Source organism: Haemaphysalis longicornis, unplaced genomic scaffold, assembly GCF_048455015.1.
Source record: "Haemaphysalis longicornis isolate Haplotype H1 unplaced genomic scaffold, Haemaphysalis longicornis Haplotype H1 scaffold_7, whole genome shotgun sequence".
NCBI classification, from domain to species: domain Eukaryota; kingdom Metazoa; phylum Arthropoda; class Arachnida; order Ixodida; family Ixodidae; genus Haemaphysalis; species Haemaphysalis longicornis.
Genome location: NW_027526422.1, coordinates 56,079,843 through 56,100,007, shown reverse-complemented (window position 1 = coordinate 56,100,007; position 20,165 = coordinate 56,079,843). Strand labels below are relative to the sequence as shown.

General features: G+C 48.2%; 1 protein-coding gene across 1 annotated transcript; it reads left to right on the top strand.

Annotated features, from left to right (window-relative positions):
- Positions 1 to 1,084: 1,084 nt before the first annotated feature.
- LOC144145693 (glutathione S-transferase-like) lies at positions 1,085 to 10,449 on the top strand. The gene is made up of 3 exons (XM_077677363.1): positions 1,085 to 1,395; positions 6,696 to 6,966; positions 9,992 to 10,449. Exons 2-3 carry the CDS (start codon positions 6,701 to 6,703, stop codon positions 10,386 to 10,388), a joined length of 663 nt encoding a protein of 220 aa, XP_077533489.1. The 5' UTR covers positions 1,085 to 1,395; positions 6,696 to 6,700; the 3' UTR covers positions 10,389 to 10,449.
- The last annotated feature ends 9,716 nt before the right edge of the window (positions 10,450 to 20,165 follow it).

Here is a 20,165-nt window from a genome sequence, read left to right as displayed (position 1 = left end):
GGTACTAAAACACCTGGACACTTGTTTACTCCTCGCGTTAGAGAGCTTCGTGCTTCAAAGGCAAGAAACTTTTACAGCAATACTGGCGAGAGACTTTTGCAGCAATGCTGTATACTACCTCTAACTCCCAACAATTTCATCTCCGTTGGCAAAAACGCCAAGGTGTCAAGAATACACTTATACACTGCATGCTTCACCCCTCCCAAGGTTGTTAGTGGAGGTGGCCCGGGAATTTTTTTCCTTTTAAAGAGACGTCACTGTCAGAACAAACCTAACGGTTAGCCAGTGCTGGAAACATCAGGACATCAACATTTTCTTTAGTAGCTGCTGACTCATAGAGAAAGCACACAGTGTACGTTGGCAATTACCAATTACCTCCAAAATGTGCCAATTACTCTCCCCCCCCCCCCCCCCACACACACACACACATAAAATTTATCTGTGCAGACAGAACACCCGACAAGAAGTCACAGCGCCTGCAAAGTGTACACGGTACACATTCCCACACCCCCTATGATTCTCAACGAAAATCTTGTACAGTAAACTGGGAGGTAGCTCGTGCGACTTCCTCGATTTGTTGCAGCCGAACGACTTCCCCCATTATCCTGCCTTGTCTCACAACGCACGTCCAGCGGCCGTCGACTGTCAAGCAGCTATCAAGGACAAACGTGAAGCGTCGAGTGCCCCTTTTCTTTTCCGGTATACCTCGAAGCGGACGTTATGCAGCGACAACCATAAACTTAGCGCAAACAAAGCGGGGACGTATGCAGAGGACAACGATGCCAAGAGAACGAAACGGAAGAAGAAAAAAAAAGCAGGAAAAACAAACAAAGCTTATCAATGAAACGTGGTAAGCTGGTCTGGCTACCAGCTTGTACTCCGGAACAACGAACGCATTGAAAAACGAGTGATCGATGCATTGAAGAGAAAAAAGTAAACACAGCTTGATTAATTGCGTACGGCGAGAAAAATGCGGAAGTTGGCGGCTCCTCCGGAGGCGTCCGGTTCGAAACGCTATAGCCTCCTAGTACACTGTCTGATAACAGCAATAAAAGCGCGCTCCCAGACAGGCCCGTACTCAAGCGGCATTGCGTCCCACGCGTTGCCGTTGCCTTCTCGCCGGCTCTGTGGGCGGCGTCGGGCGGGGTCAAGGCCCTTTCAAAGTGACGGCGAAGAGGAGCCGCCGTCCGGTTCTCTCCTCCTCCTCCTCTTCCTCCTCACAGAGCGCAGCATTGTGTACAGAGCTACCACGTGACATAACCAGTATGCCCGGCTTGTACGGCTTCGTGTGGCTCGGCCAGACGGTCAGCGTTTAGTGGCTTCGGTAGCGTGCGAAACGACAAGATCACTGCGTAGTGGAAAACTTTACGAGGTGGAAGAAGGGACAGACGACAGGTGAGTGAGCCGTGCAGTTCCATCTTAAACATCGCCGGAGAACTGTTATCCCCCTTGAAGAATCTACGCCGCCTTCTTTTTACGCCCTGCCAGCGTTTCACCAGCGCTCGACACCGACGTCTATAGATGCTATAAATGCTGGCCGGCACGCAGGTAGAATGGGCCGTGTGCCCTGAGCCATGCTGCGCTGTTTCCTTGAAAACCATTCTACAAAATTGCATGGATGAAAAAGTGCGTAAATGCATGTTAAGTGAAGACGCAAGAAAAATTTCAGGGACACTTAAGACTCTTTACGTGTGGGGAATGCAAACGCATTACATTTTGTTTCAAGCTATGCCATTCCCAATGTCTGATGTTTGTCTGTCGTGATTGTCATTTTCTGTTGCGGCAATGTCTTCGTCATCTGAGGGGAATGTGCATGGCGTGTATTGTTCGCGTCACAACGGTTTCCGAGGTGTCAACGGTGGTGGGATGAGATCGACAGGGAGGACTTTGTGGTCGGTGAAGTACGTTGAGAGGTACAGTCATGTGCAAATGAGACATGATCACAAAAATATGAACCAGAACACAGAAATAGTGTGACTTCTTTCCGTGCAGGTCAAATTGACCCGTGTAATAATTACATCAACAAAGTTGGGAAATATGGCTTTCCAAACATACCAATAGCGCGCCATTCTTTCGCCCACACGAACAATATTTTTCAGTTTTGCGTGTCCTGGTTCATATTTTTGTGTTCGCATTTCATTTGTAGATGACTGTACATCAAGTCATTCACACTTGAGGTAAACGCTTCAGAGTAGAAGCTCCTACCCAGTGATGCCAATTTAGCGGATTTTCCGCTAAATCTGGCGGATTTTACTTTATTCTGATGGGGAAAATATTAGTCTAGCGGCTAGTGGATTTTTTGACGGGCCACTTTCATACATAGCGGATTTCTGGCGGATCCTCACGCAGTGCACCGATTCAAAATCGCCCTGCAAGAAACCATTCCCATGTCCTCTAAAAATGCAGAAATTGTTGCATAACAATAAAGCTGCATAAGGTATATTACCACGCTAGTAGATCAAATCAGACAGCGACTTCCCGACAACATCACAATTCTCCAGAAAACATAACTCTTATTAGTCCAAAACGCTTTGTGCGTCGTGAAGGAGCCATTGATTCCTCTGCTGGAAGCAATGACAGTGCCCCCTGAGACAATCGAAAAATTTCAAAACCAGTGGAGCAAAATCACCCTCCTGGACTGGAAGCAACTATCGTCCACGCAGTCGTTCTGCGGTGAAGTTCACTCTTATAAGGACGCCTGCGGCGAAACCCTGTGCTGCCGTATTCAAATGCCGAAGTAGAGAGGACGTTTAGTCAGCTTAACATAGTAAAATCCAAGCTGAGGAACAAGCTGAAGCCTGAAACAACAAACGCCATCCTCGTCGTAAGAGCGGGGCTGAAGCTACACCAGAAAAGTTGTTTTGATTACGAAGTTCCCGCGGCACTTGTTAGTGCAACCGGGACATCTGCAACGTATGTGCAACCAAGTCACCCTTCTGGTCCCTCAACAAGTACCAGCGGTCCTGTGGAGATGGTGTCAGACGACGACAGCGGCGACGAAGACCTCGATTTGTTTTTCGTTGACCTGCGAGTTCTTTTTTTTTTTTTTTCATCAGTGTGGACATTTACAGTCGAACACGGATATATCGAACTCCAAAGGGATCGCGAAATAGTTCGATATATGAAAAATTCGATATAAAAAATATGGGCTGTGAGACACCTCACCTGTTGCGTACGACCACTTGCCGATTGGCGCATTCAAGAATGACAACTAATTCCGCACTAACGACGATACAGGATGCTTTATTTGCGTGAAAAGAAATCGCTGATCTTGGCCTGCTTCTTCGTCCTGTACATAGAATTAAAGACGCTGGTCTCCATCTTTTCGAGGCTATCCAGGTGTGACAGCCCAGTTCCTCCCATGTCGCCGCAACTACGTAGAATCAAGCTGAACGCAGCCGCCAGTTCACCGGCGGAGTACGATCGTGTAGCCGCATCCTCGTCCGGACGATCTTCGTCACTCGAGCTATCAGCCTGGGTTCCTGCAACCGCAGCTATAGTATACGATATCCTCGTCACCGACGGTCGCAACAGCCTAAACATTGCTGTCCGCGTTCACGAAGTCGCCGGCAGACAGTCCGGCTGGAACAGCAGCCGGGAAAAGGGACGACAGCTTGCGAAACGTGTCGTCCATGCCCTATTCCTCGTCGTCGCCGTCTTCGCAAGCTTCCGAAAGTTCGGCCGTCACGAAGCCTGACTTCCGGAAGCAGTTGGCCACGCTCTGCTTTACGCTTTTCCAGGCACCCGTCATCATGTGTATGGCCCCCAGATGGTCAACTTTAAGCTCGGTGCCCACGCGGAGGTTCATCAAAAGCCTATCGAGGCGTCGCCTCCTGTACCTAACCTTGAACGACTCAGTCGAGTGGTAGAGCGGCTGCAGCCTGGCTGTTGTGTTCGGAGGCAGAAACTTGAGCTCGATGTTGTCGAGCTCGCAGGTGGTTTGGTTGGCCGAGCAGTTATCCATGAGAAGGCAAGCATGACGCTCCGACGCCCCGGCTTCTGTCCTTGTCGGGTTTCGGCGAAGGCACTAAGCGACCGCGGAAATCGGGGGTGCAGCGACTGCTGAAGAGCCCCTTCCAGCTCGTGCGGTGTTCGATATACCCAATGTCGGGAAACATACCGTTCGATATAAACGTACGAATTCCTATACTTTTACACAGAATTTTCAAGGGGATAATTCATGAGTTCGATATAGACAGTAATTCGATATACCCGTGTTCGATATATCCGTGTTCGACTGTATAACTTTTAGCCTCATCTGTGATGAGGTTGACCAATGACGACCACGGCAGCACTGAAGCCTCAAGTGTTCTAGTTAGACTCTTTGGAAGACTCTTTTATATGTTATTTCAGCTCTCGTAGTTTTGGGGAGCTTTTAAGAATGATAAAGGTAATTATCATATGAAACTGCACAGTTTTTAAATAAAATTGGCCCTAGCGGGAAATTTAGCGGATATGTTTTAGAATCTCGCGGAATTTGGCGGATTTCTCATTGCTGTTTAGCGGATGTTTGACGCCCAGCAATGGCAACACTGCTCCTACCCCATCGAAGTTGGGAAAGCACCGGCATCTTAAAGCGTGTCCAGTGGTGCATCCTCTCATTACAATCGTCATGATCCTTTTCCCTTCGCGTCTTGTTTATTGTCTCGATTTCTTACACTTTGAAAGTATGTCGATAGCCCTCTTGCGGGCTTCGTCGCGGACCACTGCTGTAAGCCGGGTAAACGCACGTTCGGCTTCGTGAAACACTTCCTTAGGGCATGGTTGTGAAACCGAGTCGAAGATCCTCCAAAGCCGACAGAATAGAAGTCGCCACCGGAGTTTATTTGGCTTCCACGGGCGCCTGGCGTTTGGTGCTCTAAGTTTAGATGCATGCTCTGCTCTGCTCCATGAGATATTACGGAGGTGTTTGATTAAAAGCCTTGGGGCATTCATACCTTGATATCAGACTGCTTATATTGGCACAAGAGAATGCCTTTCCAGCAATACATTTCTGTGTAAGAGTGAAGACGACTGTAAACTGGCTCTGGGTATAGCGTTTTTACGGATACATTGCATTGGTCCTTATGGGGATGTTTATAAAAAGCTGCTAGGCTTTCATACTTTGATATCAGGCTGTTCCGCCCCCCCCCCCCCCCCCCCCCCCGCACACACACACACATTTCTTCTCAGCAAAACATCCGTGTGTAGCCATGAAGCCGACATTCAAGGCTTGGTGTTTAGCAACAAGACGACACCGGCGTGGCACTCGTTTGGTGACACTTAGCGAATGTATGGATCGGCTGGCGTCTTCTCTCGCTCTGCTACGTCGCAATATCTCGCCGGATTTCCCTCCCGTGTCACTTAACAAGGGCTGCTTAAGATAGGCAGTGCAGGAAATATGCACCGGAAAGTACTGTCATTTTAAAATAGGATGATTAGCTCCGGGCAAGGATCGCAACGAACTTACGTAGCTTCGTCCCAATTATCACAATCTGCTCCTCACAAAGAACAGTGGCGGGTCAAGCCGGTCCTCACGTTAGCGAATAATCAGATTGCCCACGTCCCGCTGTCGACATAAAGACATTGGTGTGTGACTGGACAGTCATTATCATCATCAGCAGCAACGATGATGACGACGACGACGATGATATGCATTGGAAGCTTAGACAGTATAGGGTACAATTAAGACTCCGTTGTCCCTTTAGAGGTGCATATACATGATTCCTCTCGTCCAAAGGGATAATGTAGTGCTCTTCTGACGCTTGCGCGTGGCTGGTTGGGTGGGAGTGTGCGTGCGTGTTAATTGCTCCTATCACCTGTCAGCATTCTCTGTGTCTTCTTTCGAAATTATTTGAAAAAAATTGACCACGATTTCTTCTTTTCGCCAACAAGGTGTATGCAGATGCATGCGGTTTGCAGACCTCCCATCATATCTAAATGGAGGAAAAATCACGCTCCGCTGTGTAAATGTACATTCTGTGCACTGCAGACAATCCGCAATCTTTTTCATTTAATTAATTAATTTTTGTTTATTTTAGCCTCAGGACATAAAAGCATTGTAGAGGGGAGGGGCTCGCATAAAAGACAATAAATAAGTCAGAAGCACGCGACAAGTGTTCAATGATTGTACACTTGGTTCTGTTCGGGATCCTCAACAGGCAGAGAACAACTTCGGCCCTGAAATCACCAACGGCGCATTTACAGCTTATTTGCGGTAACCCACGCACCCTCGAAAGGATAACCAACTTTACTATCAAAACGGTGTGTACTAGGTTGTGTAGTGGCTGATCGAGATCCACCCCTTTTTCAGGTGTTCGCTCTTGCGTGTGTTCGCTTGTGAATCTTCCAAACAGTGCTCCACATAACAATTACCAGCGCCTACGTAAACACTTAAACTGTACCTGTACACAACAAGAATAAAAACGTATACTCTAAACAGTTACTGTGTCCTATAACCTTTATTTGTAATATTTTTCTTCACATCTCCTCATCTCCTAACCCAACCCAGGGCCTTAGGCCTCTTTCCTAAATAAAAATCCATTCATTCATTCATTCATTCATTCATTCATTCATTCATTCATTCATTCATTCATTCATTCATTCTCCTTACATTTTTCTTCTCCCTAGCGAATAACATCTCCAAAAGCGGCCGACGCGTAATTTTGTCTATGGGGCCATAATGTCTGACGTTTTCGGATGCAAATATGTTTCAGGAGACATGGCTCCCGTGCTCGGATATTGGGACGTGCGCGCCCTGGCCCAGTTCATCCGGAACCTGCTGGTGTACAAGGGAGTCAAGTTCGAGGACAAGCTGTACAAGTTCGGCCCGGCGCCGGACTTTGACCGCTCCGACTGGCTGAAGGAGAAGTTCACGCTGGGCCTCAAGTTCCCCAACCTTCCGTACTACATCGACGGGGACGTCAAGATCACGCAAAGCCTGGCCATCCTCCGCTACCTGGGAAGGAAGCACGACCTGGCCGCCAGGTCTGTCACAGCAGCTTGTACTGACTAAAGAAGAGTGCTAGGGGTCACACTTTGGGATAAGGAAACAGCAGCGTTTGTTAGGGAACAAACTCGCCTGGAGGACACTCTAGTTCCAAGTAAGCCAAAGAAAGTTGGGTCCAGCAGAGCACATCATGCATATGAGGGGCAACAGGTGGGCCAATAGTTTAACTGAGTGGAGTGGCTGCCGATGGACCGTAAACGTCATAGCGGCAGACCAAGGCTCGCTGGAGAGATGCACTCGAAAATTCGGGGCCGAGGAATGACTGTGTTAACGCATTATAGACGGGGGTGTAAATCTATGGGAGAGGCCTTCGTCCTGCTGTAAACAAAACCAGGATGATGATGATGATGATGATGACGACGACGACGACGATTAGGACGTCCCTGTAGTTTGCATATTAGTGCCCCGCGTGCATTGTGAAAGGCTGGAAACCTATCTTATGCTTTTATCGAGCTCTTATACGCCTCGAGATTCGCGATCGCTGCGCCGCCTGCCGCCGCTTCTCCGCGGCGTTTGCGGGATTAGCGCTGCGTGGCTGATAGGTGGTCATGCAATGATTTGGTTCTCTTTCACTTCTCTTTGCCTTTCCGCGCACTAAAGAACTTGTTATGGTGACGTCTGTAAGCTAACTGCACGTTTAGGGCACTTAAAAAAAAAAAACAGCTGCGTCTTGGTAGAGCGCTCTAACGCCAACAAGAGCTACCCGGGGAGGCGGTTCTGCGCGCTTCTTGGCCGCTCTTGCGGGCGTCGGCGACGGCAGCAGCATATCACCGCTGCCACCTTCGAATACGTCAGCACAAGTGAATTATATGTATTGTCGCCTCGTTTAGACCTGATATTGGCACTGTAAGAGGTTGGTTCGTTTTGCAGCGCAGACAACAAATGCGGCTTTGCTTGGAATATGTACGTCGTAGAAAAATATGTTTCGGGGATGTGATAACCCAATAGCTGACAAAAACTTGTGCCTTTTATGGGAATATAAGCCACGCGAAAATGTTAAGTACACTCAAAGGCTGTGCATTGTCAGATATGTGCCCACTCATGCCTTACAGTAAGAACCAAGATATATGTTAATGAAACCTCAGGAAAATGAATGGTCTGAATAAATAGAACAGTCGTACGGGAATGAAAAAAAAAAAAAAAAAAAAAACGAGTGCAGCCTCTGAAATGATAAAGACGTTTGTTTGAGCAAGGTAGTATTCACCAGACCAACTAGATGCGAAATGCACTGATATTTCGCTAGACATGAGAGGGGGGGGGGGGGGGTGAGGAGGAGGACGCTCAACTATCGTTGTTTACAAATGCGAAGCGAAATCAACGAATGCACGTCTCAGTAATCACACACACAAGCTGCGTGTTCTCTTTTCGTTTGTTTTTCGCCTTCAACGAACGGCTGATCACCCGGAGGACGCATTTTTGAAGAATACAGGGTAGGCAGTTCACAAGCGATACGAGGTGTCGTTGGAAGAGTTGATTGATTGATTGCAGGGTTTAACGCGCCGACGCAACGGAGACGATGAGGCACGCCGTAGTGGAGGGCTCCGGATTAATTTTGACCACCTGGAGATCCTTAACGTGCGCCGAAATGTCCTACACACGGGCTCGTTGGAAGAGTGTCGTATCTGATAAGGGTCTCTGATTTCGGTTTAGCTAGATTCTGCAGTCTCCCTGTGTCATATGACGATGTTTCGAAGAAGAGTTTGGTCACGGACGCGGATTACTCTATAAGCCCATCTTCGCGTTTCTCGTGGAGGATAAATGTAACAGATGAATCTTTGCGAGCGCTCACCTCGGGACAAGACGACACAGCATTAAACTTGTCGTCGTGTGCTGACTCCGGAGTGTAATTTTGCATTATCCATCGTACTTCTTTGGTACAATGCTCGTGAAATTTATGCCGCATTGGCTTGTTCATGGTACTGATCAATATCTGATATGTGATATTGGCAGGCGTAACTTGCGCGCTGTCAGGTATGAGTGCTCCGCTGGATTTTGTAAGTGCACAAAGTCGATTTACATCATAGTGTGTATGGCCGCAACATGACCATCGGAGGAAACACTGCTTACGGAGACACTGCCACTAAATTTCAGGGCAGCGGAATTGCAATCAGCTGCATGCAAATCCTGGCTTCGGGACGCCGGCCTGTGACACACGCCCGCCGCTCATATAGATCTCACTAAGATCGCGTCATAAACGTTTATACTCTCGTGAACACACCACGCTTGCAAACAGAGTGCCTGCTCCACGTTATTCGGTATTTCGAACGCGGACAAACGGTAAATCGCTGTCTTGAACGAGCCCCAAAAGCAACGGGGACAGGGGGGAGCGGGCCGGGGACTCCCGCGCCTGCTTTTGAAACGGGCCGCTAGGGGGATTTCAGTGGCGCCCCTACAGGCCGCGCTCGAGGCGTATAGAGCTGAGACCAATGCACCGGAGCGGGCGGTGGGGACGTGACGTGCAAGTCATGCATACGCGCCGCAGGACTGCTAGTTGCTGGACTGTAAATTTAATGGTTCAGGCGTGCGCGCCGCCTGTGGTAGTAGCAGATAAAAAGTCGCCCGCCATGGTGAGGGGAGCTGCCGTCCCAGCAACAGGTGCGCATTTGATACGGCAAAAGCTGGGAGGGTATCTGAGGGCAGTGCTATAATTTTGGATAATTGGCAACGTGCTCATGACGAAGAACTGCGATAAATTTGAACGGAAGGACAACACAGTGGCGAAAGGTGACGACATCTTCGTGCCATTTCTTTACTGTGCAGTCTTGCCTCTCATGTCTAGCGCAGTTCTGTATTAAAGAAACGCCTGCGTCCATTCCTTGTTGGCATTCCTTGTTGGCATCATCCTTCAAGCCTGACTGGCCTTCCAGACCAGACCACACAGGAAAGGTAGCGTTTTCCAAAACTCACGAGACAAAACCAGCGGCAGAAAATTAAAGAAGTGTGGTGAGGGAAAGTAAATGCGCGCTTACTTGCTGCTTACTTTAACCCGCTTCGTTCTCGCAGAACGGACGAAGAGACGACGGAACTGGACGTGCTCGAGCAGCAGGCACGGGATCTGTCCACGCGGCTTCTGCAGTCCACGGCGCCAAACCCGAACTTCGAAGAGGTCCTGAAGGCCTACGCCGACAACATCGATAACGTGCTCAAGCCCTGGAATGAGCACCTGACCGGGAAAAAATGGGCTCTCGGAGACAGGCTCACGTACGTGGACTTCCTGCTGTACGAAGGGCTCGACTGGCACCGCGAGTTCAAAGAGGAGGCCGTGCAGCGCTATCCGGAGGTGGTGGCCTACCTGAAGAGGTTCGAGGAGCTGCCCAATTTGAAGGAGCACTTCGCGTCGGACAAGTACAAGAAGTGGCCCATTGTGGGCCCCTTCAGGAAGTGGGGCTACAAGAAGTAGCCCACGCATGCCCGCTGCACTAGGTGCTCCACGCGGGGTGCTCTCTCTTTACAATTCGCTTTCACATAGGCTTCTGGCTTTCGAAAAAAATGGTGCAATAAATTCTCACTGAGAATCTGAACAGTTGCCCGGGATTTTATTGACGGAATGGGACGGCATAACCTGTGCATGGATGCCAAGCCGCACTAGAGGGGCGCCTTTTCATTTAAACCACCGCGGGGTCTCCGTGTTGTGCGGTGAAACGTCGGAGTTGGTGGTGGTGGTGGTACCAGACAGATTGCTCATACCCACTCAGGGGGATTGGCCAGGAAATGGGTGCTTTACCGAAAGAAACTATGTAGTTTTGGGGGGGAAAGATAGATATTTAAATATTAGGATGGATTGGCAGTGGATGACTAGAGAAATAAAAGTAAGGAGATTATAGACAGACGTTAAAAAGAAATAAAAAACCACGAAAATTAAGAAGCAAGTATAACGAATGATGATGATAACTTTATTTTGCCCAAAACTAGGTGGAAGGAGGAAGGGGAAGTGGAAGCCTTCCTAAATTCCTCCCCCTCAGATGGCGGCCTGGAGCCCTTGGGCACGAGCGGCATCTTCGGCCAGACGACCTTAACCTGTATTTCGGGGTCCGAACTAAGCGAGCAGGTCTCCCACTACTCCGCACTCGTGATTCGTAAGCATGCTCGTATAGTTCGTGGCTGAGCATCACAAGCCCAAATCACGGGAGTGAGTGTGGCTCGCTGGGTGCACCACTTGCATTGGTCATTATAAATGTCGCGATAAATGTGGCTCATTACTGTAGGATTTGGGAAGGCATTAGCCTGCAGTTGACGCCAGGCTACAGATTGACGTCTGTTGAGCGTGGGATGCGCTGCGGGATATTTCTGGCGCTCCATACGATAGTACTGAGCGATTTCCAGGTCACCAGCCTGTCCCTAGCCCCCTGGTCCGAGCCAGCAGCGTCTTCAGGGCAATCCTGGGAGCTGAAACCTCGGGCCGCCTGAGAGAATGTGGTACAGACGAAGCAGTGAGCAAGGTGCGCGTACGTTTGACAGGGGAACACAACAGGGCCAAATGACAGCTAACATGGCAGGCGGCCTGATTCTAGAATGAATGAGTGTAACGCACCGTGGCAGAATCCCAGTACTTTAGCCCCGAATGATAAAATCAGTGTTGTGGACAGTGGGAGGTTTAGCCGGTTACATGTGTCTTCTAAATACCTTCGTCTTGTAGAGGAGAACCGTTGGCAGGTGATGAAGAAATGGTCGATTATTTCTAGTTCGTTGCAGAATGCGCATAGCGGCGACTGAGTAAGATTACAGCGGTGTAAGTAAAAATTTAAATTTGCCACGCGACAGCTAAAGCTAGTGAGGGCGACTTCGCAAGCTCGCGACTGGCTTATGCTGCACTTCCATGAGTACCGGAGGTGCTCGAGCTCCGAGTCTTCGTAAACCGAATCATGCATAGTTCTAAGTAAGCACAGCCTGCGAAAGCAAGCCGAAGTGATAAGGTTAATTAACACTTTTGATAAGTGATGTGTAGTGGAAGCTCCCGGAGATCCTACTGAAGAGGCGACCGGCAGAGGAAGGCTGGATTTTCCAGATGAAGGACCCTGCTGTGCGCTGAGTTCTTCAGTAAAAAGCTAAAATAAATTTAGTAACTCCTTGGTTGCGTTAAACTGCTTGCAACCGACGCTGCCAGCCATACATATAAATTCTCATTGACTCCTACTTTTGCTCATACACAAGAAAATTATTTTTGATGTGAACCTTACATGGATCGTTGTGCGAAAATTCGGCGTAGGCGTTGTCAGGGTCCTGGGTGTGCCTATACGGTGGTACCAAAAATCCCATTAACTAAGGTTAAGGTTCTCGGGCTAGTGTTAGGGTTCTGGGGCCCAGTCAAGCTGTTCATACTCAGCTTTTAGCCCTTGAACCCTTCCAGAATGTATTTTTCTGGAAAAATAAAAATTCAATTGAATTGAATTAAAACAACAACATACCCTGTCACAGTTCTCACCCCCTTGGCTGCGCGTGCAGTCACCCTCCCACAATTCTCCCATAGCTACTCAGGCCTACTGGCCCGTGACGATAACAGCTGCTGTGCGAAGCTCGCGGCCGATTCATGTGAACATGCTCAAAGCGTGAGGAAAACATACAAAGCGGTTACTCATAACACACATATGAAGTCTTACGTGTATCTGGGAATTCTGTATCCCCTGAACGGTGTAACCCTCGAGTGATCAACAATATTACAACCCAAAAGGTATTTTTACAGCATTAAAGAATTCTCGATTCTTTTTTTCCAGGGCGATTTTACAACTAAGACAGATAGCTTATCATAGCCTACGCTAAAGGCAGGAAATGAGGTCCGTGTTACAAATAAACTACTCTCGGTGGCTGCAGATCGTTCACCTTTCATGCAGCAAAAAAGGGAAGAAAACATTGTGACTTCTCATTGCAAGCTCAAAACATTTTTCCCCGCCCTGATTTGTTGAGAAAAATACAGGAGACAGGGTGATAAATTTCTGTCTTGTATGTTCATTTATAAGCCAAGAAAGGGTCTCAAATCCCCGTACAAACGAATGGTAAACGTAAAAAGGTCAAACTGTTTAAGAGAAAGCTCCGCTTACGTTTATTATCTCTAAACATTTCGACTTTTCTTTATTTTTCTAGTTTTAATGATCATAATCTCGTTGAAACGAAACTGAGAGATCACTAAACTATCATTGTCGTGTTTTTATTGTCTCAAACACCCCATTGCTCGAACATCGCGTGAATGTGCGAACTCGATTAGACATAAATCAATGGTCCCATTTAAATGGTGCAAACTTTGTTGCCAACAATGAACCCAGTAAGGAGGAAAAGGAGGAGGATGAAGAAGATGAGAAGGAGGAGGGGGGAGAATGGAAAGGTAATAGCACCGACACACAGGTACCTAAAAGGCCTTTATAGAGAAAGACTGCTACCAAAACGGTATTCACTCTCGCGACATACAACAGGAGAGCATCTCCTTCGCCGCAGCGGTCTTTCTTCAGAACAAAAAAGATCGCCTGAAAACAGGGACCCCCAAAGAATACCTCGCGCCCCTACCTCCACTTCCTCGATCCGGCGCAATGTATTCATCAATAAACTATTCGCCAACGCAGCGCACACACCGGAAAGTTTTCGCAAATGACTCACATCCCATCTCCCTTCACGCCACCCCTACTGTGATACCTGTGCACCTGCCACGCTCCACCATCTCATTTGTACTTGCTATACTTTGACCTGTTAACGAAGCGTAATCGCACCCTCTTTCGACCATGGAAACCACTCTCCACAGCTATAAGTGGGAATAGGCTCGGGTACTGTGAATAATGGGTCTGTAGTGTATTCTTCCCTAGGACCTCCAAGACTGCACCATTAGTGAACACAGACCAATTTACAGCGCCCATGGAGAACTTTCTCCGAAGCAGTTCGTATATTTTTGCCTGTATCGATCCTCACCTTTTTTCCTAATCATCCGTGCCTCCTACTTGGGCCACGGGTCCTCATGTTCCATGTTAAAAGTGCTACCGCTATTACTACTACTTCTATTTCAGAAGAGTGTTCGCCTATCACACTTCCCGGCCGAATCGAAGAAGTCGCACTCAGGTAGGTTCAAGGAAGCACTTTTGTACACTCAAGCCGTATGCCTTGATACGCTTCGCCAAGCAGTACTCGGATATAGAACCTTGGAACTGTTGGGACTGGCCTTCCCAGCGCTGTCCCCGATGTTGGGAATTAGCCATCTCGACGCTGTCACCGCTGTTGGGACTGGGCCCTCTCGCCTCAGCCACCACTGTTGCGACTGGCCATCCGAGCGCAGTCACCGGTGTAGCGACTTTGCCTTGCTCCGTCCGCTATCGATGCGGCACAGAGCAGAGCGATGAAGTTCTCGAGCAGTCGAAAAGTTGAAGCAACATTTATATACAGTATGTGCAAGGGTAACAACAGCGTTATTTATTTATTTATTTATTTATTTATTTATTTATTTGATTGATTGATTGATTGATTGTGGGGTTTAACGCGCCGACGCAACGCAGGCGATGAGGCGCGCCGTAGTGGAGGGCTCCGGATTAATTTTGACCACCTGGGGATCTTTATCATGCGCCGAAATCTCGTACACACGGGCGTTTTTGCTTTTCGCCTCCATCAGAAAAGCGGCCGCCGCGGCCGGGAATCGAACCCGCGACCTCGTGCTCAGCAGCGCAACGCCTTAGCCACTGAGCCACCGCGGCGGGTATTTATTTATTTATTTATTTATTTATTTATTTATTTATTTATTTATTTATTTATTTATACACATACCTACATCGCCCTCAAGGGCATTAGTGTAGGGGGGAAGGGGAAGCAAATAGGAATACAAATACAGTTGTGAAACTGAGAGGTTGAGATTTTTTTAACAGTGATTTCGAATAAAAAGGTGCGACTACAGATGTGACGTAAAGATACAGTATATATAAAAAAAAGGAAGTAACACAGAGAGAAGAAAAAAAAAGGCTTGTACAGAAAGCAAACACCATCGCAAATTTGACAAGTTCCAGTAGACAGAACGGCATGCTATTGCTTCAACAAAAAAGTTTGCAAACTTTTGATGAAACATGACGGGGGTGCGCAGACAATTTCCTCCGGCAAACAATTCCAATCGTGTATAGTTCTAGGAAAGAAAGCATGTTTAAGAACGTTAATCCTAGAGTTATATTCGCGAATTTTTATGCAATGATCGGTACGAGGGGATATATATGTTGGTTGTTTTAGGAACGCTTCTTTGTTAATGCCAGTTCTTGTGTTGAATATATTGAAAAAAAGCGAGAGTCTTAGGTATTTACGTCTTACTGCGAGCATAGGCCATCCTAATTTTTTACAAATGTCTGCTGATCTTTTAGTGACATGGCTCGCACAAAGGCGACAGCACCTCTCCACCCGGTGCCTCCGAAAAGTGCCGCGCTCGCTGTGCCTCCGGGCGGGTTTTTATACCCCCGGAAGTCCGTTGCAGCCCAGAGCGGTTCAGTGAATCGCTCCAATCACGACTCTCGCTGGCCGAAGTTTGAAATCCGACGAATGGAGGCGAAGCGGTTGCGTCAGCCTAGCCGCCCAGACGGGGAAAGGGAAGGCGACGCCGTCGCCGTCTCAGCGGAGCCGTCTCCAGGCATGTAGCGGCATGTCGGTTGCCGGTCGTTCGCCCGTTGCATGAATCGGCCGAGTCGCCACGACGGGAAAAGGAGAGGCGACTCTGTGGCGATGCAAGTTTGGGCCTGTCGGCCGCGGGCGGTTTGGTGTGGTTTGGTCGAGGCGTGAATCGGCCCCGCCGTCGGCGCGTCACCCCGTGCAACGAATTTGGGGGGGCGCTCTGGCACAACAGGACCCTGAAAGACTAGTATTCGATTGTGCAGGGAACCCAGGCATTCCGCCCATGAACACTTCCCTTTATCCGGAGCAGTGGGAGATACTGATGTCCAGCTGTCGACCTGAGGTCCTGCTTGTGACCAGGTCCGCGGCAGACCGGGCCGGCATAAGCCCCTGCACTGGGCACAAGACCGGTACAAGACCCCTGCACAAGACCGGCATAAGCTCCTTCACTGAGGAACGCTCCCACAATATTTATCAATTATGTTCTCTCTCTCTCTCTCTCTCTCTCTCTCTCTCTCTCTCTCTCTCTCTCTCTCTCTCTCTCTGCCGGAAAGGCGCAATGACGCAGCCTCTTAAAGGGGCCCTGAAAGGCGTTTTGAGCACACTAAGTTGACTAGCGCAATCGTTAGATTGAGTCGTCAACATCATCTGTGCCAAGTATTATTCTTTTACGCGCAGCGGAAAGCTCACACTTTTGTTGCAAAGTTTGTCTCTTTTTTCTCACCCTTTCCTTCGTGTTTTTGGACGCCGCCATCTTCACATGTCTACATCATCGATTCCCAGATGTTCGTCATGAGCTAGACATCCTGCCATTGGGCGGCTTTTTCACGCACTTCCGGCAAAGAAATGAGTCGTCTGCTCAGTGTCGGCTCGCCGGCTGATCTGCCAGCGGAGTGCCGGAGTGCTTGGACATTTTACGACAAACGAAACAAGTGTAAACAAACGCTTAACCGTTTGTATTGAATGCAACAGGGCCATAACACGACATGAATATTATCTTACTTGAGTACCTTCCATAAAGAAAGCGTTGAAGCCCCGTGGCACTTCTTTCTTGCAATCGCAGAGAACGCCCTGAGCCGAATGCCCGGGTTTGACGCATACATTTTATTCAACTTCCAAACAATCCAGAGATGCGTTTCGAACGAACACAACGTCACAACATGCGTTGCAAGTCCGAACCGCGATTGACAGACGATGGGTTGCCTCCTCCTGCCCCTCGTAAATTCGGCACTCACCTCGCGCGCGGTTTGCGGGGACGAACAGCAAGTCACTTAACTCTGGCGCACAAGCCGGGATGGCTTTTAGCCACGCACACTGCACATACCCCATGCGAGGTTGAGTCGTACGCCGCTTGAGAAAGATAATCCAGACCATGGGAAGCACTATCCACCCGCAGAAGCACAACGTCGCATTCCATCGCGAAACAAAGGCGTCCACAACACACACACACCATCGCCTCCTGTAATGCCAAACGCATCTCGCACTTCCAAATGGGAGTGAGTAGTATGCCTGCAGTGCCCATATGCCGCGAGGTGGCCCCAAGCTGAACCGGGATCACACAACCGTAACTGACTTCTAGAGCGGTTTGTGCCTTGTTGCCAGGGCAACCGATGTTTGATATTGTCAAAGAAATGGTGCTCGCTCCAGCGCTAGAAAGCTCAGAGCCGCGGCGAAGCGTGTTTTGCCAACGTTGCCGCTCTCCACCACGCGTCGCCCCAAGCTGAACTGGCGTTTTGTGCACGGGTTCTGTATCTGTTTAAAATGTCTTTTTCACATGGCGCCGGCAGGAATTACCACCGCCATAAAATAAGACCCGGCACCAGCGGGGCCACATCTGATACAGCGCTTTTTGGATAAACAGTGCGCTGTGCATCCAAGGGAGCGAGCGCAGGATCCTCCCCGTGCGGCTGCGAGTTCGCCGCCGATAAAAAGTCGCGTGCCGCCGATAGCAAAGTTCTGCAGCAACGTACACCACCGCGAAAGGGCAAGGCCAGGCCGCCGCACACATGGGGCCACATTTTTCGTTTGCGTTTCCAGCCTTGAGCGTAGTGGGATTCATGGTGTCAACAAATCTTGCCCGTAGCAGACGGCTGTGTGAGCAGCGCAATAGCGGAAGTACGTCACCGCGGAGGAGCGCAGCATCACGGGAGGGAAGGCTCGCTTGCCGTCAACAGCGGAGAGTAAGTTGAAACGAGGAGGAAACGCGGCACGACGATAATGCGCGGTTTTTTATTTACGATTTCTCAGCTAATACTCATCGCTTCAACAAAATTCTTGCGGGAGGAGATTGCTAATACATTGCTTTATTTGGTTAAATGTACATCCACGCATCGGCGGAAGGTATTTCAGGACCCCTTTAAGCAGGTGCCTGCAAATCACGAGCATCTCACAAATGATCTTCGACATTTCTAAAACTGTTCTGGTCAATTCTGTATGTAGTGAATAGTTTTAATTGTAAAGCTTTTTTATTTGTACTTCGAGCTCTCCCTGTGGCGGCGTTGCCCCAGCTCTACTCCTTTCAAGTACTGAAGCGGTTAATGAAACGCCTTGTTCATTGATGATGATATATAGCAGAAAGATGATTAAAATGGTTTAGCAGTACTAGCACGCCGTGACTACTTTCTCAACTATAAATTTTAAACATTTGCACATTGCAACTACATAGACCCGTGAATAGGGGCTTGAAAAGAACTTCCTCGTCGCTGCTGAATACAAATACGCCGGATCACCTGTTACTTTCCCAAAGTAACAATACACAGTGTACACACTCTGCCTAAAATAATAACAAAGATCCATGAGCCGTGCAAAAGTTTTATCATTGGGCATGTTTTTTAGTGGAACAGCAAGCGCCACGTCAGTGGTGTGCCGACTACAATAAGAATGTGCCGAAATTATGAGAATTGTACGTATACGAAGCATTCTTACGCTTCTTTTCTTAGTTGTGAGATTTTTACAGCCCCATTTAGTATGAATCGCCAAATTTGGCTTTTTTTTTGTCGTTTTGTTTTGCGTTGCATTATATCGGGCTAAACTTGGCGACTTTGGTTTTTCTTGGCTATTTATGTATTTTCATTTCTTTGTTTTTCATTTTCATTTCATGTATTTTCATTTCATGTTTATTTACCCTATTATATTGAACGTCGTAAGTTAGCCAACTATGATTTTTTCGGAACATACAAGGCGTTACATTACACGGTTGGTTCTTTATCACACTTTTTTTTCGTGCTTGGTTGTATTTTCGTGTTTCTTTCATTTTTGTCTTCATCGCGTTAGAGTGATGTATAAGATCGGCATTTTCGACCTTGCTAGATCATTTTTGTGTGCATTGCTATTGTTGTTTTGGCTTTTGAAAATTCCTTCGGCAAAATTCCTTCGGCCTTGTGTGCGTCTACTCGCTTGTCCCTGTTGCCCTAGTGCTTCAATTCTTTGTCTATAATCTCCATTTCAGTTAATTAAGTGCGTATTTTAGACAATTGTGCATTTTGTGTCAATACAGGGCCCTACTCGGTTGATGCTTTTTCGTGTTTTTTTTGGGGGGGGGGGTGTCATTTTTGTCTCCATTGCGTGAGGGGGGTAAACAATGAACACTTGTTTTTTTTCTTTGTCTATTTTTAGCGCCCTTTTAGATTTTCATATTTTAGGTTTCTCGTCTTTTCTAAAATTTCCTTCGAACAATAATCTCCACTTACACTATTATAGTGAATAAGTGTGTCAACTTCGCCACTTGTTCATTTTGTACAGATACAAGGCGTTACGCGTCGGTAGTGGTACGTTGTTAATGGCGCAAGGGCACCGTAGGTGCTGCTGCAGGTATTCGACAAGGAATGCTTACGCATTATTATCTACTGCAGATTGGTACTGGCTGCGTGTCAGGAGCATCACCCTTCTATTTAAAAAAGTCTTTTGACGTAGGTGAAGGGTATCAGTTCAAAAGAGAAGTACCGTTGCAGTGTGTCACGGCAGCGACAACTGATCGGAATGTTAGCGTCTTAAATAGGCGAGAGCGTACACGCACGCGCGATGAACAGTCTCCTGTATGGTGTCGTCTGCTACGCTGTTCTTCTTAGAGCAGCCCACTTCCTGCTTTTCTTTGCGAAGGACGTTTCGCTATAGCCGCCAAAGGTAGCTAAGCAGCGTAAACATTACTGATGCACGGGCAGGACAAGTGAAACAAAAGAAAAATTCAACGCGCATTGGGGATGCGCATTTGCTTCAAACAATTCTGGTTTCCTGTAAACAAAGTCATGCAGATACCGTGGAAGGGGGTATATCGCTCTCAAGGAAACAGCGTAGCAGACAATGCTCAGACAGGAGGACTTTTTGGCGCGTGCGCGTATACTCTAGCCTAAATTTCGCCGCTTGACACCGTGATAAGGCGCTGACATTCAGATCCGTCGTCGCTCCCATGATATTATTAAAAATTTCCGAAGGTGTACACGCAGGCGTAGACCCGGTTTGCTATTCTGCACTGGGGCAAGGGGTCAAGAGCGGGCAAGGGAGAAAAGACGCATGCGCACTCAAAGTAATTTTGTTAAACACAGAAGGGCTTTGGTAGCCTTCTGTGGAGGGGCGGTCAGGGTCGACGCCTCATAAGATAAAACGCAGCCTCCACATTCCTTAC

Excerpts from the sequence above, each read along its gene's own strand:
- LOC144145693 (XM_077677363.1), top strand. The coding sequence starts at position 6,701 with ATGGCTCCCGTGCTCGGATATTGGGACGTGCGCGCCCTGGCCCAGTTC. Across the intron at positions 6,967-9,991 it reads AAGCACGACCTGGCCGCCAG|AACGGACGAAGAGACGACGG; the intron begins GTCTGTCACAGC and ends TCGTTCTCGCAG.